At 32.9% G+C, this 27,065-nt stretch overlaps 1 protein-coding gene across 2 annotated transcripts in view; it reads right to left on the reverse strand.

The window, feature by feature from the left end:
• Positions 1 to 2,393: 2,393 nt before the first annotated feature.
• The window catches only part of Gycalpha99B (guanylate cyclase 1 soluble subunit alpha 2), a 108,733-nt gene continuing 84,061 nt past the window's right edge, over positions 2,394 to 27,065 (reverse strand). For both annotated transcript variants that reach the window (XM_076126104.1, XM_076126105.1), the window contains exons 9-15: positions 19,975 to 20,154; positions 17,638 to 17,776; positions 14,559 to 14,725; positions 10,056 to 10,199; positions 8,852 to 9,006; positions 6,989 to 7,130; positions 2,394 to 5,743 (exon numbers count right to left, since the gene is read on the reverse strand). In XM_076126104.1, the coding sequence (XP_075982219.1) occupies positions 5,651 to 5,743; positions 6,989 to 7,130; positions 8,852 to 9,006; positions 10,056 to 10,199; positions 14,559 to 14,725; positions 17,638 to 17,776; positions 19,975 to 20,154 (1,020 nt within the window). In that variant the 3' untranslated portion in view covers positions 2,394 to 5,650. The remainder of the gene's footprint in view (positions 5,744 to 6,988; positions 7,131 to 8,851; positions 9,007 to 10,055; positions 10,200 to 14,558; positions 14,726 to 17,637; positions 17,777 to 19,974; positions 20,155 to 27,065) is intronic.

Here is a 27,065-nt window from a genome sequence, read left to right on the forward strand (position 1 = left end):
ATACATTGCCTTTTGTAAATGAATTGTCACTAAGACATCTGATTCCACTAATGTCATAATATGCAATAACCCACACAATGGACCAAAAGTGCCACGCCGCTACCATTGCATCGGGAGGTCGTGGGTTCGATTTCCACACGGAACAATTATATTATTTGTGCTATCCACCAATAGTTATTTTGGGTCTGGTTGTGCTTTGTGTCCGTTTTTTGTATGTTTGTAAAAGTCCCCGCGACATATTAATAAGAGCAATTCTTAATGCGGAAGTTGTCTTTTAAAAAAGATTTAAAAAGTTGGTTACCGTGGAACAGTCATTAAGATCAGAAGATTTAGGAGCAGTAGAAACCTAAATGTCTTCACTCAGCGCCTGAAATAAGTAGGTTACTTAGCCATCACACGAAAAGAACTATGAACAAACTTAAGTACTGGGTCACAAATAGAAAGCAACATTCAGTTACCATGGGACCAGTGAAAAGACCCTGACATTCTTTATTTGCCTTGAACTAAAAAGACTGACTGCAAATTTAAATCCACCAGTACAAAGTTACCACTAAAAGCCGTTGTAAATATAAACATTAAGAGGGAAAATATTTGTCTGTCCGTCGAGATAGCGCTTGGGGATTGCTCAGCGAAATACCTTCTAATGCGTTGGGAAAACCTTGTATTCATAATTCTTAGTAAACTGTAGATAAGGCACGCTTGAACGGTTAAGACAAAATATATGTTAGTAAATTTATTTTAGATGTATTGAGGCATTCTACGAAAAATAGTAATAGTTTCGGTTGTTTATTGCCCGTTTCGTTAATTGTCACGTTGTGTTCAAGTGACATTGGTTCGATAGTATCGAGATTCTATTGTTCAAATGTCAAACTTGTCAGTAGTTGCCCCTCGGACATAAACACATAATTGCTTATTTACATAGTGTACTCTAGTATGGTTCTGGATCCTTGAACCTAGATTTGATCGGAACTAGATCGGGAAGCGTAGCATAAAGTGGCCTATACTCAACAGTGCAGTGGGTAGAATTGGTTGGGTATGATGATGATGATGGCTATCAAAGTACTATGCGGTTTTTAATACAAAGAATTTACAGTATATTGATGCAAAGGCAATAGTGTTTAAACAAATATTCGTTTGAGGAAGATGTCAGACACAGTTCTTGAACCAAAAGTCATGTAATTGTATCCATAATAAAATGATCGCAAAATAAAACGAAAGATACAATTTATCATTCATCTATTGTTTTTTATCTATGTCATAACAGTTTTTCGCTCCCCAATTCTTTATTATTATCATCTATATCTGTAAAAGTCGACAATAAACCAGCAACTTTGTTCGTTCAACCCGCCTCCTTTTCCCCAATTGAGTGATGTGTCCAAAGTTGGGTGGAAACAAGGAAAAAATTGCAACTTTGATTAATACATGCGAGCGTCGCGTCGAGTCGTATGTTCTGAAAAGTTTTTGTGTTTTATACCGAAATTATGTGTTTCATGGTAATGTTTTGCGAGCTTATTCGCAACGGAACTCGACAAAGTTACTGAGAGCAAAAAATATGTGTATTTTTATCCCACTAACTGATTAATTACTAAACTACAATTATTTTTGTGATATCTGATTGACGTTCTTTGTTATTTAGTTGAAACGTGTCAGCTAATTTTTTCAGAATTTAGTATTAAAACTTCACGTAAGAATCGCTATGATTTTTATATGATACGCAGATATTCATTAAAAAATTACGAATCAACCAAAACCAAGAAATTAATGAAGAAAAATGAAGATCTTTGCAAAAATGCAGTCATTACAATCACATTCTCTTCCAAATCTTTTATAAAATCCATTTATCATTATTTCCGCATAAAAATCTTTAACGATGTCACAAAGCTTTTCACGAGACATTAATAAAAGAAAAGGATAAGGCAGTGTCATTTTTAATTTCAAAACTTTATATAAAAGTCTTTTCTGAACTCATTGGTGTAACTTTGGACAGTTCCACCTGAAACTTCACGGTTTTATGTTTGTTCCGGACTGAAATAGAACTTGGACTTTGACTTTTGTAATATTTTTGAAAATGGGGATAGTGAAAATCTGTTTTAAAATTATTCTTTGATATAATTTTATAGGAATATGCATTTAAGATGATTTAATTGAGGGAGAAGGTGAAAGGACAAAAAGAGGAAGATACTTGCAGCTGTAAGAATTTACGGATGGTCCTGGGGTCCAAGGTTTGATTTTTTCTTCCACTGATTATTAGTTTGTAGTATTTTTTTTGCATAATGCGATGTAGTTCTATAGTGCCTCTTAATTACCTAATGTGTAGTTAATGTGAAGAATATGAATTTCATGAGGTATTCTGTAAAAGGTAATAATAAATAAAACCAATAAATTACGAAAGAAACATTTTATTTTTTTATAGTTTTTCACTAACAGTGCATTCACAGTTAAAGTTTCTTACGGCAAGAAACTGTATTAAAAGATAATTCATAAAACAACAGAAAATACATTTTCGAAACAGCGTGAAATACAAATAGCTTACATTGATAGTGAAATATATATTTTTTCTCTAATTTTATTAGACTTAAAGACTCGTGACTATTTATTTATTACTACAGAAGGCCGTGTTTTAGGCATTTATAATAATTATAATATATAAAACAACGAAGTTTACGCGATACTCATCCATACACGGTAGTGCGATTCTCTACAGTCGGTAGTATCGAGCTTTGAGAATTTGACATTTAAAATGTACTACGATAATAGTTCCTACGAAGTCCGCTAGAGGCGCTAATCTGATCTTCATACAATATTTCTCGATAGCTAACCGGTTGTCGATGGTCGATAGGAGTAGAGAATCGCGCTACAGAAGTACACTACATTACATTTTAAGGACAAATAGAAACAGAGTTCGCGTTCATACATAATTTATATAATAGTCGCATATATTTATATATAACATTTATTTAGATATGAAGGTGAAATTATATCTATATACAATTTATGAATATGTTGTCTGTTTTTTTTATTTCATTTGTCGAGGAGGTCAATGACATCTGCACGTTTATTGTATTTTTGTAGTGTGTTTTTCGTATATTTGACATAATACAATGACAATCACATATTTTCGTTGAACCAAATACACTGTCAAGTGTTTAGGTGTCGATATTGTATAGATTTGCATACCCAAGTGGGGCATCATTTGGGTACCAAATGGGAATAAATTTACTGTAGCGTATTTTTTGTTGAATTTTATTTCAGTGTATTTTTAGAGATTTTTGTAAATAAATGAAATTATACAGATATCATTTAGGAGTAAAACAGTCAACACTACTATTATTGGAAAGGAAGGAAATCATTATGATTACTTGTATTGGCTAATTCCGGGGACAATATGGACCGATGAGCGCAACTGCCTTGCCTCAGAAAATTGCTCTGTCGATGCATTGCATCAGTCACCGATGCTAAAAGTATTCTGTTAACTGCTAATCTTTTAACCTTTCTACCAGGCATTGTTTTGTCTAAGTAGATTGGATTGTCTATGTACTGAAATGTAGAGAATGCTATACCTATAGATGTCGGTTTTATCCTGAAATTAGTTTAGTATACTTTATTGTCTATTAAAGTAATTACACATAGTATATTAATCTATATTCTATAACAATGATGACTAGTCAAAAATTATCTTTTATAGTACAACTCTGAAATTTAACCTATAAATAAATATTATATTTAGTATGTTAAATATTGAGTATATTTTCAACTAAGAGTAAGTTAAAGTTACGTTGCAGGAAATTAAGGCTTAATACGTTTTTCTACGGAATATATTTTTATAAAATTTCAAATTCCAAAGTTGCACCGTCTATACTAAATTCCTTACGAATAACGACTAGATGAGAATGTTAAAAGTAATCTATGCGATATGTGACGTAAACACTTTAAAGCACAGCATAATGAACCTTATTCTAATACACATTCGGTTTATAATTAAATCTAATATGCTAAATCACAACACTGCAAAATTTAAACATGTTAACGCATGGAATGTATCATGGCTACTTTTTCTATTATCGGAAAATAATTCACGAGCTATATACAAAGAGAAAAACATTAATTTGGGAGAAGCCAATACATGAGCGTTATTTACGTCATTTTTAAAATGTGTTAAAGCTGACAATGGTCATGAAAATGGGATTTTAGATATTAATACAAAACCAATTATCAAATTGGTTTCAATACACGTATAGCCTTAAAACAACGTTAACTTAATTTATAACTTTGGAGGGAAAGGTTATACCCGAAAGCTTTTTGGTCTTGGTCTTAAAAAATGAGGTAAAGTTACCCGTATAACGAACGAAGTATACAAAATCGCAGCTTGGAATATTAAGAACATTTTCTATTAATTTCTTTAATTACAATATCTAATAGTATTCAAGGTACGCAGTAAGCACATTAACTATTTTAGAACATACGCTTTTTTGTAAGTATGTATATTGTTCAGAAGTCTTACTATTTACAATGCTTAAGACTAGTAATAATAAAAATTAAAAAATAGTATAAAAGTTTCACATTTGAAAATCTTAAGCCTCATTGTTAGGTACTAAAATTTGATGTTTTCAAACAATTCTGAGATTCTTATAGATCGATGTTTTTGAAAATGAAAAAGGAGAACGTTATTCGCAAATCACAAAAAGTCTAAATTATACTTAATTTATTTTTCAAGTTTTTATTTTGTTATTTAAAAAATAAGGCAATTTATTTCACAAAGCGCAAATGACACTAACAAATGGAAACTGCGAAACAAATTTGAAAAAACTCCTAAAGATATCGGAAACAAAATCTACGTATATTCGATTCAGCTATTTTACACCAGAATATAATTTAAATATATTCTAATAATAATCTGAAAATTTACTTTTCTAAAAGCAAAACTCATTTGCCTTAAATAATTATATCTACAGCGCTTTATACCTATGTAAGTCGTAATTATCCCAGGTTCAACTTTTATATACATAATCCTTACGTGTAATATAGTAAAGCTTCACACAGATCACTATAAATTATTACATCTATATGAAAATGTGTTGGTACAAACACGATAAGAGTAACATGGACTACATTTATATGAGTTTCAAAACTTTAGTTTCACTGGGACCTAAGAGATTTTCATCTTACCGTCCAGCTTACTCAAACTTGTCATTTGACTTCAACTTTGCGTTTAGACTTAGCTGTTATCTAAATAGCTCCAACACTGAAACTACTTATAAAACTGTTGTAACTCGGAAGATACATTGCAGGCTGATGAACATCTCTCATTTCACAACAAACTTGAAAACAGCAATGAACATGTTACTATACATTCTGAACATACGACTGTTATTCTAGTTACATTAGCATCATCATTTGCTCTATTATTACATCTAATTAAAAAGCATTCAGTATCAACAATCACAACGGCCACAGAATCCTTAGCTACTAAAGACGTCAAAGAAAAACCCCTAAATATAAAGAGTATTAAACTTCCAAGTGACATTTTTACACAAAACATTTTTGATGAACAAAGTTTTTGAATCAACGCTTTACAAAGCAATTAAAAGATAAGTATTTACAATGTCAACAGTTTGCTCGGATTTAAAACTTGAAATGATGTCTGGTAAGTCTAAGACGGACCACTGGAATCCTCACTGTCTATTTCACTGGGTTTCACTTGCCCGATGTTGAAATCCTTCAACGCGTCCTGTATGTGTTTTACCTGTCAAAGGAAAATCATATTATCGAACTTTTTCCACTCGGAACTTTGGACGTCAAGAGTGTTCGAACAAAAATGTTGTTACGATGTTCGTGCGTGAAAAAATTCCCATAGATACCCACGCTATCAAACATTCATGGAAAATCATAAACTTTATCCGATATCTGTCGGAAGTATGAAAGTTTGTGAGTACAGTTGTCGAAATAGAACTTTCGAGAGAACCGGCTCGGGTAGAAGAGAAAAGTTTTGTATAACACGAAGAATATCTAATAAATAATTAAGCTACGTAATTTATCTACTGGGTGGGTGTCAACAACTCCTTATTTTCTTTTGAAGTCATCTTTATTAAACAGAAAGTGGGTCACGCTGTCACAATATTTTTTGTATGAGGTCAGTGGCGGCATTCATTGAAACTAATGACGTGTTATAATGACGCAGCTTGAAGCTACCAAACATAATTAAACAACCCCCTGTCCCTTTTTTAATACTGTCCGTTTTTTTTTTTCAACAAAGTCATTTGTATCCAGTTTCACACCTATTTTATTAACTTTGCTTCTGCGGCAAATTCTGAACATTTTATTCGTTCAAAAATTCTAGTAGCTAAGTCTAGAACAGTAATTAATGTGGACTTGAATTATTCAAGACTTGTGTATGACCTATTAGATTCAGTAGATCTAATTACTTCAAACCTCATTTCGTATGCAATACGAAATATTTAGGCAAGAAATTATGCTACCCAAATTTAGATTATGTGGATTTCTGCATATGATGCTTTTAGTTTAAATCCAATATTTACTAGTTAGTGTTATCTACATGCATAATACTATTGTAATTTAACTACGTATGCTAGAGCCTTTAAATAGTATAGACCTTATTTACTAGCACCTTATCGCATTGATTTAATTTATGTTATGGTTTGGTCTTTTGTGTTATCGGTAGTGTTGGTAGCAGCTCCTTTAACCATTAATGGTTTATCCCTAAAAAAAATATGTAAACCACTTAGCGATAAAAAAATAGTGGTCAGGAGATTTTTTCCAGTTCTTCTCATTGGCCATACCTTCCGAACTGGCGATAAATTCACTCTCTGTATCATTGACTATCATAAGTGTCGGCATTAGACCTAATTTAAATGATTTGATTTTGACTTCATAATTTATTGATACCCCAATCTAAACAGCTTCATCAATATTCACACCTTATGCAACATTAACCACTATTTTTTCATCCTCGACATTATGAAACACTCACCTGTGACGCCGAAGGGTCAGTACCGGGATGCATGTACTTGTGGAGGAAATAACATGTCCCCGGGATGTCCTTGGGGAACGAGTTCGGCAGACACGAACGATCCCGAGCCTCCATCTCGAATCCCGGGAATTTTATTAGCCACCTGCCCAAAAAAAGTTGGTTTAACAAACTGCTGTGCGTGTTATAGTGATATACTGTTCTTGTTTATTTATTTTAGTTTTTTTTTCTTTGAGTACTTTTGACTTGGTGTCTACTTTTGACTTGGTGTTTTTTTGTCTAGTGAATTTCTGTTGAGAATTTTGTAGTCTTTAAAGTTCGTAAAGGCATTGTACGGGACTGAAAAGTTTGCCTTAGGCAATTGACTCGTGAACAGAATTATTAGGATTTATTTTACTCTTTTGGGTTCTAATTTGTGAAAGCTACAACAATTTTGAAATTATTATGAAAATGCTATGTTATGATTTTACTTTTTCATCGGGTCGTATACTTAGGCGCTTGGTAGATTGTTCGTTAATGATTTTGTTGAATTCATATACCATCCACAAAAAAATCCGGTGTCATTCATCAATTTTCGGTCACAACATTTTAATGTACTACAACATAAAGTGACGGATTTTTACCCGTTTGCACGTAACTTCTAAACACACAAGCGTGCGAGGTCATCAACAACGACCCCTTTCACGCCAAAAACTAATGGATCATAACGCAAAGTCCACTCGGAATTTTTATAGACAAAGTCCCTTTTTGTTAGCACTTTATTTACACTATTCAGCTTTTGTACAACGAAAATTTTGTCAAAATTGTCAATTTTAGTTAATTTTATAGGAATCATGTTCGTTAAATTTGATGCTTAATAATATTCAGTATGAACACGCAAACATTGGAGCAAGTGCTTTAAAATGCAAATGACGTTGCTTTTATTGCCAGTTGCAATTTTATTGTGCTTATTAATTTTGTACAATAAAAACAAAAAAATAGGATTGAAATATTTTTGTTTAAGTAGACGTACTAACGGGAATATTGTTACTATTGTAGACAACTACTTAAAACTCTTTTCAACAATAACGAGATTTTTCTTTGTTACATATAAGTTGTTTAACTAAATACTCATAGGTCTTAAAAATTTGTTTGAGTCACAACTTTTTCCTACTTAAGCATATATGGAGTCTAAATTCAGTGCTACCTGTGTGCATACTATCCATGACATATACAAAATACATAAACGCAACAGACAATGTACTAAACAATACATGTAATCAAACATCCATCTCAAATCGACAAAGGCGTACCAATCACTTTCAAGATACACATCAATTCACGTCAATTCTAAGCACATTCACAGAAGCATTACTTAGTCCATTGCTGAACCAATTTCCATTACGGAACACTGCATATTAGAAGCACTAAGATGCCTATCGGTCTTCAAGAACCATTCATCTGAAGGCTATGTTCAATAGAATGTTCCTTACATTTGTAGTGGAGTAGCCGTTTAATATATTGGGTGGTTTAATCTGAGTAATAGGGTATTTAGATGTTACATTTGAAAAGAGCAAAGGTTTGTGTGAATCGTTTTAAATGGAGATAGATCAATATAAATATTATTATGTATTTTATTAATAACAATCCACATTGAAACATTGCAGGCAAACAAAAATAAGTTTTGTTGTAATAATGCAGGATGATAAGGCAAAGCTTTTTTCTGCAAAAAACGTTTCTGTTTTAACCGACTTTGTTTCATTGTTGTAAAACACGATCTGTTTCATTTTTTAAATATAGGAGGTTATATTTAATGGAAACTGAATTGTAAACAAAAACTACGCAAAAAAGACCATTTAGGAAAGAAAGATATAAAAAATTACTTACTCATAAGTGGTAGGACTGACGTTGATCTTCAGCGGTTCGGAGCCGGACTCGAACTTGTTAGCGAGCGTGACGTTGTGTCCGAACAGACAGTACTTTAGCATCGTTTTACCCACGACGCCTGCCAGTACTGTGCCGGTGTGGAGGCCTATGCGCATCTAGTGACAAAATAAATAAATAAGCCAAACTCGTTACAACTTCTGTCTCAGTAACAATAGTCGATAGTGGTAGAGAATCGCCACTCTGATACATCTAGGGAAAGGAAGTGTTAAAAAAAGGCCTAAGAGAAAAATATATTCACATCTTAAAATACGCACGTATGGTGAGAAACTATTGTAAAATTACAATTAACGTTTAAATTATTTTATTCTACGTGAAGAGTAGCAAAACTACTATTCTATTATCACTACGACTTATCCCAAAATTTAATTCAAAAAATCTAAAATGTCTAATATTCAGAAATCTATCATCTACTACGTAATTTAAACTAAAAATGAGAGCCAGATACTTCATGAACCCCTGTCATAAACTAGCCGTCGAGACACTTTATAATCTTCAACATTTTACATAAAAATTTGAACTATTCCTTTTAGTACATCCATTAGGTAAGTGTTTTACTAAAAGTTCTCAATTTTGATATCACAAAGTGTCTGTTAATTAACTTTGTTTCGCTAATGTATTAATGTCAACAGTTTACTTTGAACAAACTGACAAGTCTTTGAGGTAAATATGAAACTTGGAACACGACACTTTAAATTAAATGCGTGTATTTGTTTGTGAAATTACCTTTGTTTAAGCGTTGTGGTCATTTTGTGTTCTGTGATGTTTGTTTGAATAACTGATTTACTGAGAGTATATATTTTGATATATTTATTATACAACTAACTAACGGTATAGGTACTACTTAACCTACTTAAGAAATATTAAGAACATTCTAGGCTTATTTTCTTTTTTACTTCTTTTATATCAGAAAACAGTCCTTTTAGAAGAAACGAGACTCAATTAAAAATAGTTCATAAAAAACTTAATACCGTTGTTATTTAGATTGAGATATTACAGCCAGGTTTTTTTATCAACTCAATAATCAACTCAATTTCTCTAAACTAATAAAATATGCCCTATTCTTACAACACATTGTTATCAGTAGTTCGATAAACCTTAAATAATTTAAATATAATTGTTTTTACTTAACATTTTTAATACATACCTTAATAGGATTTCCTTCATGTGTCAAATGTTGCGCACACGTCTCAACCATGCGTAATGCCATCCAAGCTATCTGCGGCGCATGAGTGTCTATCTTACGATGTAGACCACTTGCCACACAGTAAGCGTCGCCTATGGTCTCCACCTAGGAAAAAAAGAGAATTTTTAGCAATTAAATTAAAAAACTAAGATTAAGAATCATATTTTTTACGCGTTGCTCATTTGTTGTTATTGTAACGAAGGTAAAATAAATAAAGATAACTTTTAATCTTGGAAGTCTATATGTTATCTAAATAGTGTCACGACTAAAACCAGGATTATCTGCGCTACAACGTCAAGTAATACATATAAGGTACAACTCATTTAGCGCAAAATTAGATACATTTTATATTATTTCATACAATACTTTGTAAAGTTAATAGTAAATTTAGGAGTTTTGCGTTTTCCGAAACGACGCTAACTGGTACAAAAGAAACAATGACTTTATTTTTAAAGCGTAAGTAGCAATGTCCATTAATATTGGGCAATTAGTAGGCAGATACTTAAAATACTTAAATAATTAATGAGTTCGATACATCCCATTAAATTGAAGTTCATAATTAATCTCGTCTTAGATCGATCCCTTTGTTTTCATTATAATTATTATTTGCTTTACAAAACAAACTCCTTCAGTTCGATACCCCTCTTGATAATTATCCGAGATGATTTATTTCAAAGTAGCTTCTCAACGTGAATTTGTCTATTTTGAAATGATACGTCCGGATCGTGTCTGTATATAATAATATGTATCTGTATAATAGCAAAAGTTAAAATAAAGTCAACCTGTTATTTTGAGCATAATATATTGCATAAAACGACAAATGCACTTTATAATATGGTCAACAAATAAGATAAATGGTCTACAAATAGAGTCTCCGGTCCGGTGCACTGCAGGGCAAGGGTTTTCTCCCGGAATAAGGGTGAGGTTAGACCTAGAGCATAACTCGCTGGGGTATATGTGCGGGTTGGTTACTTTGAAGAAATGTCTTAAAGAGCTTCTTTCAGACAATATTTATCATAGACGCAAGAATTATCTGGTACATACATTCATATATAAAATCATGCCTTCTTCCCATGGGCGTAGGCAAAGGCCAGAATCTATTAAACTATCTAGTCATTTTAAATGAAATCCGTATTAATTCATACACGATATATCGCAGATTTATGATAAATTACCGATACTTATAACTGACTATACCATTTCACACGGGCTATTAAAATTGTGTGACTATTTAAAATTCTGCTCGCAAAAATGTACTAGATCACTGAACGCCAATGGCAAAAGTATCGTTTGCTATATGACCCTTATAAATATGATTTTATTACAGTCATATCGTAACTCTGACCACTTTTTTATTCCTGACTAGTTTTCAAACGTGGCTGGAGTCGCAATATATTACTATGGCATATTTTCAGCTTGGGCGTAGTAGTTTAACTCTAAAAATGTTACAGACAAACCGACTAACGCTTATATATTATGCATTCGTCAGTTTATAGTAAAACATTTATAAAAAAACCTACACTTTAGCTTTTGTCCTTTCTTCATTTGAAACCGAAGGGAACTTTTTTACAAACTTTAACGGCTTAGTTGTAATGCCGGGGAGGCATTTGCATTAAAAGATAAGCGTAAATATATATTAAGTTATGATTGAATGATGACACTAAAGTATGATTAACAAGTATGTACATTATTAAATTTGCACGTTTCCTGTTGACAGCGATGCAGACGAATTCTACGACGCCCTGTAGGTTTATTTTATTTTAATTTAATTTTTATTGTTTTTTGTTTCTATTTGTTTTTTTTATAATAATTGTAAATATTTTATTTTTTGTTATAGTCATAGTTTAGTTGATTATTAAAATTTCAAAATGTTATAATAAACTTAACTTTTTTCTATATTCGTTTGGTTTCGTAGGTTTTGTTCTATATTCTTGTCAAATTAGGCAAATAGACGCTTAATGTTCATATTAAAACGTAATCATTATTTGACTTCAAAGCAAACACCTTCGTTTGAAAGCTTTCCGGATTATTATCAGCGATTGTTGATTACGAAATTCTAATTAATAACGACTCTTCATTAAAATTGTGTGCTTCAAAGTGTAAAGTGAGTGATGGTGACAAGAAGAATTTAATAAATGTTCAATTTAGATGAAATGCAATTAAAGTGAGAATCAGCCATTTCATAAAGTAGAAACAAAATTTGTTGGTCAAATAACTTAATTGGCGGAAAATCTAAGCAAAAATATTTTACAGAAGAACCTATCAAAAATCTCACAGTGATCGAAATAATCTTAACAAAAATATTTTACTTTAGTACTCATCAAAAACCTTACAACGATTCCTGGAATTAAAAAAAAACGTGGCAGGTTTCTTTACAAACAAGATACACAAACTCGACTGTTTACTTAAAAATAGTTCTTTCGGAATACGCTACGGGCGCCATTTTTCCGAACCTAATTTCTTTTTAGTCCTTGGTAGAAAAACAGACGCCAATTTTTATAGTTTTAGTTAAACCTCGATGAATTACTGATAAAAGTAAGTAAATTAATATCAAATTAGGTAGTGCATAACCCGATTATTTAATAAATATCAAAGTAGGACAATAAAGTCCATATTGCATTAACAGTGTTCGATCTTTCCTTAACCAAAGGGTTAAGTAATATTTCCCATAGCTCTCAACAAGAACAACATCTCGAGGGCGTTACGATCTAAAAACACTTGTAAAGGTCTAATCGAACAAAAACATTTACAGCTTTCGTTCCAAGTGGAGTGTTAACCGATAGTGATGTTTATTTGGGACGTATCTCTTTTCATAGGGTTATAGGGTTAATATATTTTTAGTATTCAAACCTACGAAATTGGTAGAATATATTATATTGCGTCAAAAAAAAGAAACACTTCTCAAAACTTTCTTGAGACGTAATTTTTCTGAAATGCTTTAAGTCCACCAAAGTGATGTGCACTCCTAACCCTCTACCGCTCAAGTCGAGCAAAAAAAAAGCGGCACGGCCGTAACATCCTTTTCTCGAAGCAATTCGGGCTATTTTTGACATCCCTATAATTTCGTTGCGGATAAAACAAGAAGCCTGAATTTTCAGCAACTAATTAGTCATTGTATAAACACAGTATATTTAAAATTTCAGACAATTTCAACCAGTAGTTTAAGAATGACAACTTGTTAAAATTTTGAATTTTGTCACTCACTGATTCACTGACTCACCGATCATCAAAAGTCTAAGGTACTTCTAGCAGACTTAGAAGCTTAAAATTTAGAATACAAATAGGGTTTACTGTCTTAATCATGGGAAAAACTTAATATTTTCTAATTTCGGTCCAGTTTTCTAAATGCACCAACTGCAAAAATAACTTTGTAATCACATATAAATGTATAGGATTACAAGGTTACATTTGCAGTAAATGAATTATTACTGTAGAAAATAAAATAAATAGGTGTAAATAGGTACCTACTATATGAGGCATAACGGGAGGGGGTATAGGGTGGGTAAGGGTGTTTAGCCCATGAAATTGAACAACATTCCCATAGGAAAATATGTTGAATTATGAAAAAAAAAACGTCTTTCCATACAAATTGGACTTATGTTCGCTCTACAAAAAGAAGTGAGATGCCATCTAAATAATATATAAGGCGAATGCGGTAGAGGGCTGAATATGGTATAGTTTAGGGCTGCCATTGATGTTCTAAATAAAAAACACAACCAACTTTCCATTTTTACCATAACCGTTTCTTATACAAGCAACTTATACAAGTCTCAACTGCACAGTAATAAACAGTAAAATAAAATTCAAGAGCCCTAGCAATAAGCCTATAATAACAATACAATAAACCTAAAATAAGAGATCTTGAACATAACGATTAAAATATTACTTAATCAAACGTTTTCGTTCAAATTATATACGGAATTGTACGCACTTTGTTCTTAAGCTTATTTGAATATCAAACGATCTTGAACACTTAACTTAATGGTGGACTTGTAGGAGATTAGCTGAATATGTTTTATTTGGAATAATAAAATTATATTTTATTACCTAAGTCATTACTGTTAACTCAGGAGAAGGACTCAAAACCTCCTGTCTTATTCTAGGAAAGGACCCTTGGCTAGCCGTGAGATAGTATTTAGGGACAATTATTAACTAAAAATTAACAGCAGCTAAAAGTTTCTGCCCTTTAGTCTGATCTTTAACCGGCAATCAAAAGTTGTAATAACTAATAAGTATATCAAAGTTGAACGTGTCTGTTCAATGAATATCAATGAAATAGTTTTAAGAGTTTAATAAGTATAAGAAATTTCTATAATCTTATAGTTTATATTTGTGTATTTGAAATATACGCAGTAGAAAAATTTAAAGATCGTAGGGCATATTTCCATTACAATAAAAGTCACAGTGTCGAATTGTCTCAATTATATATCTTCTAAAAACAATAGCAATAGGGCGGGCACTCACCTTATAAACATCAAGCTCTTCACAGAATATATCAAACACGCTGTACAGGTCTTCGAGCATCGCGATGACCATCATTGGCGTGGCGGTGGCACATATTGACGTGAAACCAACGATATCGCTAAACAGCATCGTGACGTCATCGTGGCTTTTGGCTTCGATCTTCTCACCTGAGACAAAAATGTACTGATATGAGTAATAAGCAGTAGCGCAATTGTCTACAATTGGTACTGTCGTGTACCGAGAATTTGACATTTAAAATGTACTGCCAAAGCAGTTCTTACGGAGCCCGGTAGAGGCGCTAGACAGATTTTAGAGTAAATTTCACGATAATTGTCGGTAGTCGATAGTAGTAGGGAATCGAGAGATGTTACAATCTAAATGGTATCGAGCCACGCGGTAGCGTGTCGATCAGGGTCAAAGAATAAGAACTGGCTCGCAGCCCCGCGTGTATATTGTGTAGTATATATATAATCTTACTAATATTATAATTGCGAAAGTTTGTGAGTATGTATGGATGTTTGTGACTCTTTCACGGCAATACTAGTGAATCAATTACGATGAAATTTGATAAGGTAGCTGAAGATCCAGAATAACACAGAGGCTAAATTTTATCCCGGAGTTCCTGAAGGATCCGGATTTACACGGGAAGAGTTTCCACGCGGCCGAAGTCGCGGGCGGCGTCTAGTGTATTACATATATTACTCATACCATTTGAATCCACATTTTACACCTTCTTGACTCATTACAGTTTAATTAGGTTTCTTCTTGTCGTTTGTATGGATCTAGGTTGCTGAGTATGTGTTACACAATGGATGATTAGAGGACGAGGATGACGTCAAAATAAGTTAAGGTTTTAAATTAATCATCATAATGTGACATTCAAAATTTAATATTACGCAATATTGTGACGCAGAGTTAGTTACTTTGAAAGATAATTTAAGGATCAATTTGGAGATTATTCATTTTATATACATTCATACATTCAATAAAACTATTACTGTAAACTTGGCCGTGGAGTACTTTCCACAAATTAAAAATGGTTTAAAACCACTGCATTGATATTAAAAACAACTAATTGAACATTTAGAATGAATTGTGACAGCCTTTGGTCCCATAACGATATTTGATTGTTTCACATGTGCGCAAGTGATGCGTAGTACATAATTGCTTGTACTAGTAGCTCAATTCTCTTTTACTATCGACTACCGACAACCAACCTGTCATCGAGAAATTTTGTATGAAAATCTGATCAGCGCCTCTGACGAGCGTCGTAGAAACTTTTTTGGCAGTAATTTGGCAGTAAAATCCTTAATGTCAAAATTCGATAGCTAGCCGGTTGTCGGTAGTGGATAGTGGTAGAGAATAGTAATACTATTTTAAGCTACCATTACCAAGAAATTCTTATTGGAAAACCGCCTGACGTGCAATGACCTTTTGAGGTATATTTCAATATCAGATTCGCAGAAATTGCGTCCATACCACCATTAAATCCATTTTCAATTATTACCATTGATTCTAAATGTATGATTTCCTGGTTTCTCTTTTAGTCAGAATGCCATATAACCATTCCATGACACATATCGAAATGAAAAAAGTCGCTGTTTTTAGAATTTTGTATTAAGCTTAAAGCATTAGAACTGTCTACTTCTGAACCATCATGTTCATTATATCTAAGTTAGGAAGGTGTGTTTGTTTGTCAAATTTTCACGTCAAAACGGCTGAACCGACTTTGGCATTGCTTTTGCATGGTGATAGCTTATATTACGTAGTATATTTTTTGTAGGCAGAATCGCGATCATTAGTCAGTAATTACTATATTTCCTTGTCTCCTTAGCAACTAAACCCCAGAATTCCTCAAAGTGATTCATCAAAGCCTTACTTCAGTTTAATTATTTACTCCAACCGTTATGGCTTAATGGAATTATAAAAGTTAGGCCACATCTGTCTAAGCGAAGTGCACACATGCGGCACGCGATTAAACTTGGTAATTAATGTGAAGTGAACTACTGTTGTGTGCTTGGGTTTATAACGAGTTGCTGGGTGCAGTAAAAGGTTCATTTACTAAATGGTAGTTGTAAATTGTGAAGATTGTTCATACGTCATAGTGCGTTTTATTGCGGTAACTATCTTACGAAAGGAATTCTTACAAACAGAATCTACTTCAAAACAAAGTACACGACTATATCGTCGATACAGAGAAAAGTGACGTTTTTTTAAGAATAAATAAAAAAAATACTGGGCTGATTTGAATAAAATTGAATAGAACCACAAAGAAAGCACTAACTTTCAATTAAAAAATGTATGTAAAAAGACCTACGATGTTCTATTTCAACATCGAAGTGATATTCTTTTTGTCTCATAATCAGCCTCACAATCCGAAACGAACAAATAATCTTTCAGTTTCTCATTATAAGTATTTATAACCAAAAATCGAACCATAACATTTTGAGAAACTCAAGAAAAAGCCTCTAGCGAATTACTTTTATGACGTTTGTACGAATTAATCTTTCAGTCTGTCACTTTCTTATGAAGAACCAGCTGCGACTATTATTGTAACGCGTGTGAGACAGTTGTGCCTATGTGTGATTTTCTTAGATTTGGTAAATCTTTTCAAAGTGTGTGGACAAGTTTTTACGAATTTATGTGTGTTGTTGTCACTACATGTAATTTTTTTTGTTATGTATGTACATAGAATTAACTTTACGAACATTTTCATGAATATACAAAACGTCAAACATTTAGATTTGATAAATTTTATTTTGATCTATTTAATTCTTTATGTTACATGTTTATATTAAACAAGTTTATCTTGCTGAAAACCACCTTTGTCCTTGCCTGGAATTAAAATTATTTCTTTGCCTATCATCCAAATCGATCAAGGCCATTTTGACGTGGAAAACAGACAAACGAACACACAAACACATTTACAATGTTAGTAATTATGGCTTAAATATTTACAATCTTATTTAATATCATTCAAAATCATCACCACCACCTAAATTTACATTCACCAAACTAAACCATACTTGAATTAAACTTCACATAAATCAATTATACGTAAATTTACTTAGAAACTTACCTAACCACAGTCTCTTGGCGATATGAGGGGGGAATATTAAGTGGAGTAGACTGACGTTCTTCTGGCGTTCCTTGTCGACGGCTTTGCTTGCTTCTTCTATTGAGTTCTTCAGTTTGTCCATGCGTCTTCGGAGACCATCCTGGAGACAAAAAAAAAATTGGTTAACTTTTATGTTAAGTCCAATTGAAAAGTTGACTCAAGGTCTAATCGCTACCTCATTACGGGAGGAGACCCTTGCCCAGCAGTAGGACATTAATGGGTTAAGTGTATTATTTATATTTAAAGTGATAAATTCCTATTGGGTAGTATTTTCTGGTATAGAATTATTTTGGATATCATTCAGGCTAGTTACTCCTTTGCAGTAAGGAATACGGTGACTTTCATAGTGATTCACGGCCAAACTTTGGATTGTAGTCATGCTAGACGCAAAAGAAAATAAAATGTTTTATTTGATTGTCACTTAAATTCATATTTTATTCATATGTGATATCCGTTTGTGAGTAAATATCTCAACTAGGCAACTACATAATCATAACCGCGGATGTTCAATATCGATCTAACTTTAAAGCAATTTGTTAGACAAAATATCTTCACGCAAAAAATACCTGGTCATATGATCCATATCACACTTTCAAACTAAACCAATACACGTCTCCCTTCAACATGAATAGGAAAACAAAAACAAATCATAATAACTTGAACCGAAGAGCCTACACAAAGCAAGTTTCGAACACTCCACTAATAGAGGAAGCCTGCTTCAGACAGAACAGCTATAGACACGGAACTGCGATCAACAAGTGTGGAAACTCGATAGCTGAGAACTACTTTAAAAGTGATGCTGAAAGCTTTTGATATGAAACTGAGATAAAACTCGAAAAAGTATGCCGTGGTAAGGGTAATTGGCAGTGTTTTTTAGTTTCTTTCTCGAGAAATTTCTTAAGGCGGAAGTTCGGACTGGAATGGATGTTGTGTTGGATTTTACGAGACTAAATTCGAAGCAAATCAGATAATAAATTGACTAAAATGTGTTATTGTTAAGAAATATTATACAAGATTATGCAGTACAATTAGCAATAACGAAAGCCTATACTTTTCAATAACATAAAGTGGTTTTAATAAGGGCTATTTCAGACGTACCACAACCACACGGCAACCACAATCACAGCACAACGACAACACGTGAACGGGTACATATTTCCATGTGTGGTTCATGGTAGGTGTAAAACAAGCCTAAATTGAGCCAAAAATGTAGGATAATTTTTTAAACAAATTTTTAGGGTATTGGGGAAAAATCATGAATTATGAGCATAAATACACAAAAACTAGTAAGACTCGTAATCGATCAGTGTCACGACTATCGTGTACAGAAAGGGTTTAATGTAAATATTCGGAACTTTAAGTAACTGATCAAATTCCAACCTACGAAAAATTCCCAAAACTATGAAACTCCTTCGATGATCAAATATTAGACGTAACTAATTGACGATAGACATGCTCACAAATTATTTACGATGTCGTCTTGTCACATTATACATTTAGAGAATAACAACGTTTTTTGCTCAGTAAAAGAAACAATGGCTTGTATCGGACAAGGCTCTTTTATCGATCTGCAGTTAAATTCTCATGCAATTTACCCATAAATAAATATGTGCTAAACAGCTAAACTAACCGCATATTGTGTTGATTATCGCTACAAAGATCGCTCAACGTAACGTTCTACGGCGACCTCGCATTCAGCAGTGAACATCCGATTTTATGGTGTAACACGATAGTTTCGGGAAAATCCTTCGTAAAAGGACTCTTATTATTTTTCTTATTTCTTTCCAGCAATTTATCTTAGTGGTGTCTGGTTCAATAAAGACAATTACAGAAAAGGCTGGAGCGACAATTTTATCGTCTTTCTACCTTATGCTGTAATTTTGGAAGCCTTCCAAGAATAACTTGCGATGTAATAGTCACAAAAATGTGCTCGACTAAGAAGAATTCAAAATTCTATTTGTGTCCCAATTTTACGGTTGCTCAGATCTGCAGCATAATGAACTAGATGCAGCATTTTATAGAACTGCTGACATTCATGAGAAGCACAAATACTACCACAAGATTCCAGAAACCCGTAAAAAATGTTTTTCTGTAGTCGATTAATTCCATTAAAAATACATTGAAATATATCTAACAAAGGACTTTTTGTCCCAATATAAACTTAAACAATGCATTAAACTGCTACTCAAAATTTTATCACAAAAAAACACAGTCAATTAATAAGAAATACTATAACCTACTCAACTGTACCGTCGAGGCCGATGTAGGTTATTTCATAAATTAATATTTATTTCTCACCTGAGCCCTGGCTTGTTCTCCAACCAGGATGACATCTCTCGTCGCATCGTGAAGAGGAATATCAGATATGAAGAGTCCCCTTCCAGTGAGACCTTGAAGACCGTCCAAGAACGGAGAGCCGACGAATAGCAGCGAATCAGACTCCGAGCAGAACACCATTTGACCTTTGATCTCCAGACCCTAGGACAAACAGAAAACGTTAGCTAAGTTATTTCTGAAGAATGTAAGGAAAAAAATACATCAAAAACGTAATTCTTTCCAAATTTCATTTCGTGATATTATATTCGTCAAGTAAACCCAGCTAATAAGACGCAAAAACAACCTGGCTAAATTTGCTAGTCGAAGAGATTAGTTTCGTGTAGGAACAAGACTAACAGCACTCACTGTAGTAATAATCGTATATGTCTTTTCAAATCGCACAATAAAACGCACAAAGTAATATAATTTGATATTGCCGTAATTATCTTTACCTCAAGAACAAGAAGCTTGTCATATTAAAGCCAATGAACTTTTCCTAGACAAAGAACATTATTAAACAGAAGTACCTACTATCAAAATACAAAGGCACTACGCTTTATCAAACAAGTTTTATAAGACTCTAATTTCTGTTTGCGACTTCGTTCGTAATATCTTCACCGTTAATTCCTTTGAGCAAAATATTAAGATTCTTCGAAAAATTGTATAGATGTTTTTACAGTTATATTTATAATCGAGAGAGCAGATTAACGCCTACACAGTCTACCTTTTTAAAATATTAGTAGACAAAACAAAAACATTATTTAACCTTTAAAACTCAAGCAAGATAATATTAAAATCAAGAATACCCCAACATTTGCTTAAGCAAAATCTTAAATCACAACAACAAGCATAAAAGCTTAGAAACTAGTTAAGTACCGATAAATACGGGAATGTAGGCTAACTCCACAGTCTTATCTCAGACTTTGTTTTGCTTCGCGTTGAAAGCAGAAACTTTACATATACATGTATGAATAAAACACGAGTTTGTTTGTGGTTTTCGAGTAGATAGAAAGGCTTTGCAAGTGCTCTTTGAATGTGCAAAGAAGTTGTGAACCGCATGCTGTTCCTGTTTTATCTGTTGTTTGTCCTTGGATCGGACTTTTTCACTGCGATTTTACACCGGGTCGTATTTTCGGTGCGTTAGAAGTCGTTCTCATTAACTCGTTTATCTATTTGCATTACTCCAGCTCAGCTGGTAAAATAGTTTCAGTGTAACTATTGTAATTATTGCTTAACATAATCTCAACCAAGTGCATGTGCTTATAAGTACTTTTAACCGGCTCAGAGCATAATGTCCACATTAGCCTCTGACAATAAAATTATGTGTGTAAATTAATATTACGAACAATCGGCATTATTAAACCTTAATATTAAATTAACGCTTCTTCCTTTGCATACGTTATTATTTACTCTACTCAATACTTAATCCTCAAATATAAAACTATCTTCTCAAAACAGCATAATGAATCTAAATTAAGTACGAAATGAAACCTCACAATGTACCAAAAGTTTGTAATACTTTCGTCAAGAAATGTTTTACAGAACATTTTCTTCTTTGAGCACGTTCTAAAACAAGTGCGGAGTGTCCATTGGAAAGTTCGAATGAGGTTACAGAAGGCAGTTTAGAACGCTACCCGCAATGTGGTTAACACAACACTTTAGCTTCAATGTTTGCAAAAATTGTTCGGAAACTAAGCGCGGTTTAAAATTCAAAATAGGGAATTTTATACATGGATTTTGCTTTTGGATTTTATCATGTATTAGTTATGGCAGTTTTGTTTTTGGTTATAAATATTTGGGGCTATAAAAGGCATTTTTTGTTGACATTTATAAACGGAAGCTGTTTAGATAAAATATGTTTGAATCTGTTTCCTGATTTATGAATAATTCTTAAAAATTGCGCTTTGAATATTACTTGTATATGTGGATGACTTTTTGACTTTTGCTAACTGCAGAATTAGAAGTGCAAGTGCAATGTTTAGAACACTTTATAATTGTCATATTTCCATTTAACAAAAACACTATATTTTCTAAAGAAAACGAACATAATAGGCAAAAATATTTTACTGGAAAGGTGAGAAGCAAGTTTCCGGGTCACTCCACTTATTTACAATGTAAACAATACGTTGAAAGCCCTACTCCGCACTCTCGGGTCAAGAATTTCATGCCGTGAATAAAATATGTAGTGCCGAACCATCAGAATGGCGAAGCGTTATGGCGTGCTGAGGTTGCCGCTTTATGGCTATAATAATATTATTATTTGCTTTGTGAATAATTTAGCTCGTTATATGCAACTGAACTTTTGAGGATTGAACCCACTGTAAGTGTCGATAAAATTAATATACTGCAGTCGAATGTAATGTAACTGGGTTTTGGAGGTAGGATAAGCAGTCGTTCTATGTCAAATACTGGTATTCAGCTGAATCGGATACACCTGGAAGCCGACTCCAACATAGTTCGGAGAAAAGCAAGGCTGAAGATGAATCGAATGTAGAGTAAAAAACAATAGTATTGTAACACAATCATAAAAACTTGAGACTTAAATACGATTTTTAGCTCAATAATAATTAAGTCGGTTTGGATCTTTCTTCGAGAAAATTTGTTGCGTAGAAGAAAACTGGTAACCATATCCTCATATAGTTACCAGTCTTCTTCAACGCAACAACAATTTTAATTCTCAGAGTTTCAGCAAGTACAGTATAACAAATATAACAAATAGTAGGGTTTTTCTAAAATATGAGAGAGTAGATGCGATGGCTCAAGATAATATCTAAAAAGAAAATTACCCAAGAACTGTCCTTAAGATCATAACCTGCCTTTGAAGTTTTCCGATACAAAAAATAAGGAAAAAATATCCAACATATTTATTTAAATGATATCCAATTTTCCATCTTGATTTGCCAAATCCGACATTAATTTATTTTGGCTTCCAAAGTACCCCAGAGGGGAGAAAAGATAAAATTTATTTCGTCTCAATCAATCTTTGCGTTTTGTACCGACGACGCTTTAAGATTTATATTTTTGTGTCTTTTATCTTATAAGCTTATTTGAATCTATTTTTATGAGGACAAAATTAAAATTCTGTGAAAAGCGTTTAATATTACACGGCACGTGTGGCAAAAATGTGTTGTTATTTTCGTTGCCGCAGGTTTACAGTTCACTAAACATTTTGCGTGAGATTTTCATTTACTGCTATGTTCACTGTTTCATTATTTTCTTTTCATAAATGTATGTTTAGTATATAAATGTATAATGAGATATAATAGATATAATAAAAATATTTACAAAAAATCACGCCATTACCGTTAGGGATAGATAGAGACCAAACGCTGCTACGATCCCTACAAACTTGTTTTGCTTCATTCACAACCCAGCTCCATCATCATTCGTTGTTCCTTATCTTGTCATATTAAAAGCATAGTCATGTTTAAACAAATCTCCTATATCATAGAAAAGTTCTTGACAATAGAAGTATATTGTATTAAATAAACCAAAAGATTTTCCAACTAACATCAATAAAAATACCAAAACAAAATCAGATTTCAACACTGTTAAATGACCTAGTAATAATATTACCGTCGCTTTCCAACTTATATTTTCTTGTTCAACTCATAAATAAAGCGGGGCAAGTTTATAAAAGTTTCCTTGAGCAATGGACAGAGAATTTACTGTTACCAAAAAGTTTTTAGTTCCAATTACTCGTGCCCTGTGTTTGTTGCTAAAGTTAGAAATATACGGCTCAGAAAAATACATATTTTAAGTCATATAATAAGGTTTTGGGTTGATAAATCAAATATATTATTGGAACAGCTTTTCGTGTAATGCCTAGTTATGCTTTTTAGACCTATTTATTACAAAAATACTGGAATTGGTTCAGCTATATTTTAATTTATACTTCTACGAACTACAACAAATAATCAAAATTGCTAATAATATTTTACTATTTTGCTTTCTTCGTTTCGGAGATAAACGGCGTTATCTCCGAAACATATTTTATTAGGAGAAGGTTTTCACATTAGTTTAACGTCGGCCGCCTGCTGTCTGGACTGACAACAACCGGATATGACTAATAAAGCACTACAAATTACCTAGATTGGTCCTACTCTCTTAAAAGTTACTTATCGAAAGTATTGTCTAATGCAACGAGTCTAAGCATATTATTTTCTTTTATTTTTTTTTTATTTTTTTTTTCTGCTGCCCCCGTAAATGGCGTCATTTAGGGTGGTCACTGAAAACCAGCGCTGTGTTGTGGTTTGTCACAACCAGCATAATGCTGAGTGACCTCCCTGTTGGCACACAGGACGGTTTCTGTGTGTTCAATAAATACTATTTTCTTTCTTTCTTCTTTCTTTCTTTCTAAATCTTGTTTTTCTTATGACCCCGTTACTATCCCACTGGTGGGCAAGCGTCTCGTCCCGAACGTGGGTTGGGCCTTTAGCCTTCCACACTAACCAAGTGCGGGTTAGGGACTTTGCATACCCTCAAGAATCAATGTTTTCCTTCAATGTTACAACAGATGATCATTATTTTTAATACTACATATTCGGTGTAATAACAAACTTAGTATCAAAATACCTCTCGTTGTAACACATACAAGTGGATCAGGTGAAACGTGTGAGTTTGTTCAATTACACAAGTTTCGAACATAGGTAAATATTTGGAGGAACCCAAGCAAGTAATGTATTCGCTAGTGCGATGGATTCGAGTAAACGTAACAGGTATCAGGTACCAATAAGTGGATCTAATATGTTTACTTTCGGTATGTAAGGTAAAAAATAAAATAACGGCAGAACTTATATAACTGGTTAAAAGAATGCACATAATTAAATCAACACACCTTATACTTAACTATGTATTAATGTAACAACATAATGTAAAAAATATAAATTATTTTGTTGCTGCCAGTAGAATGATTGCTGTATATAATAAAAGATGATAACGGGGCAAAGTAGTTTTTTTTCTTTTGAGCGTAACACTAAACATTAATTGCCTGCAATATGATTGCATTATGATTTCTTTGATTGAATATAAGACTTAGTATTTATTTATACCGCTTTGAATAAAACTAAAAAAGTTAAACCGGGGAAAACTACTGGGCAATGGTCTCTTTCTGGAATGAGTATGGGATCAGGCATTGATTCCCTCGCACAGGCCAAATGGTTTCGGGACTATCACAAAACTAAACATCATCAAAATGTATAGAGAAGTTAGTTTCAAAAAATATTATTAAAAATACTAGGCTAAAATTCGCTTGACATTTGGTAAGATTTAATGCTTCACGCTTAAAGTTTGTTTTGTACAACACTATTTTCAGTGTCGAGTTTATGAAATATTGTAGCCATTAATGTTTTTGCAAAATAAAACGAACTATAAAAAATGTGGTGGTTGAAATATGGAACTATTTTTTGGATGATACGAAAAAATATAACCGCTTTAGGATAATAACCAGCCACCTAGTAACAGTAGATTGTTCGTTGTTTTTGTATTATTAGAAACCTTTGTTTGGTATTTCTTGCTAGCAATAAAATAACACGTTTTTCAATGACTGTCTGTCATGGATTTTATGTGGAAATACCCTATTACTAATAACCGATGAAATTGTTTCTATGAACAACAGAGACAACCAGCCGTCTATCGAGAAATTTTGCGCGAAAATCTGATCAGCGCCTCTAGCGAGCTCCGTATGAATAATTTTGGCAGTACATTTTAAATTTCAAACTCTCGATATTCGTTAGAACCGACTGTACAGAATTGCGCTACTGATTTGACGGGATGATAAATTACACACATAAGTAAAAATACCGTGATGAAAAGTTACTCTACTACAAACAACTTTTTTCTTTAAATTACTATACTGCTATTCATAATACGATACTCACTTCCAATCATTCGACTCCCAACAATAGTTCATTTACTAAAACCGAACAAACATCGGGTCGGGACCGTTTGAAACAACCGGCAACTTTTGCGTGCGTTTGCAAATGAATGCGGCCAAACTTGTGCAGCGAACTGAACGCAGAGTAATGATGTTAATCTTTTAAGAGGATATTCCGGTTTTGTTTACGTGTTTGGTAACATGTTTTGTACAATACTGCTTAAACTGACTACAATATACAATCATAAATACAGATCACTGATGATCTGAATATCATAGTGTGATTATCTACAAGCGATACAATCGATAATCAAGTGTGTCATTAAAAATGTACAGAAAAGTAGTTCCTAGGGCGCCCACTAGGGGCCCCAATCAAATTTTCTTGCAAATTTGTCGACAGCCGATAGTAGTAGAGAATAGCTTTATTGATCTGAGTCGGATTTGCGTCAGTAGTAATGCACTGAGTCACTCTAGCAAAACATCGTGGGTTTAAAAGCAATACTAATGACCTAATTAAATTTACCCAGCAGCCTATAAACTATTGAAAAATAGGAAAATATAGCATATGCCAAACGTTTCAATACCTTTTAAGATTATTAAAAATCTTAATCAAACTAAATGTGAAATGCTATCAGAACAAAATACCGTTTCAGAAATCAAAACAATGCGTCCATTAGCTAATAGAACCTTATTCAAATCTGATGACCTAAAAACTTTTCACGTCAAAATTACTATAGAAACGTCCTCAAGCAAAAACCATTCACCATCAAAAGGAAGCTATAGATACAACTACTTCTAAACACATACTCAATAGATCTCTAAATGATATTACCGCGAAAAAAAACTTTTATAAGGGGTCTTCGATAAAATAAGTTTCCGCACTCAAAAGGGTACCTGTACGAAATATTGTGAGGAAATAAGATTGCTCTGAGTGACCGTTATTTATATATTGTGGATGTATGGATTGAATTTGTGTATCTACAAAGAGAATAAGTGAATAGATGTGACTGTATATAAAAAAAAATAAGATCGCATAGAATAAGAAAGAATTTGAATCCAATTCTAAACGGTCAAGCGAGGTTTTTTAAGACTAGTTGGCTGAAAAAAGCTTAGTTTAAACTTGCATTGAAACTAAAATTGCAAAATGTTACTCGCGCAATAGGAAAAAAACTCTTACATGGCAATAAATTAATAAAAT

This window comes from Anticarsia gemmatalis, chromosome 18 (assembly GCF_050436995.1).
Source record: "Anticarsia gemmatalis isolate Benzon Research Colony breed Stoneville strain chromosome 18, ilAntGemm2 primary, whole genome shotgun sequence".
Lineage (NCBI taxonomy): Eukaryota > Metazoa > Arthropoda > Insecta > Lepidoptera > Erebidae > Anticarsia > Anticarsia gemmatalis.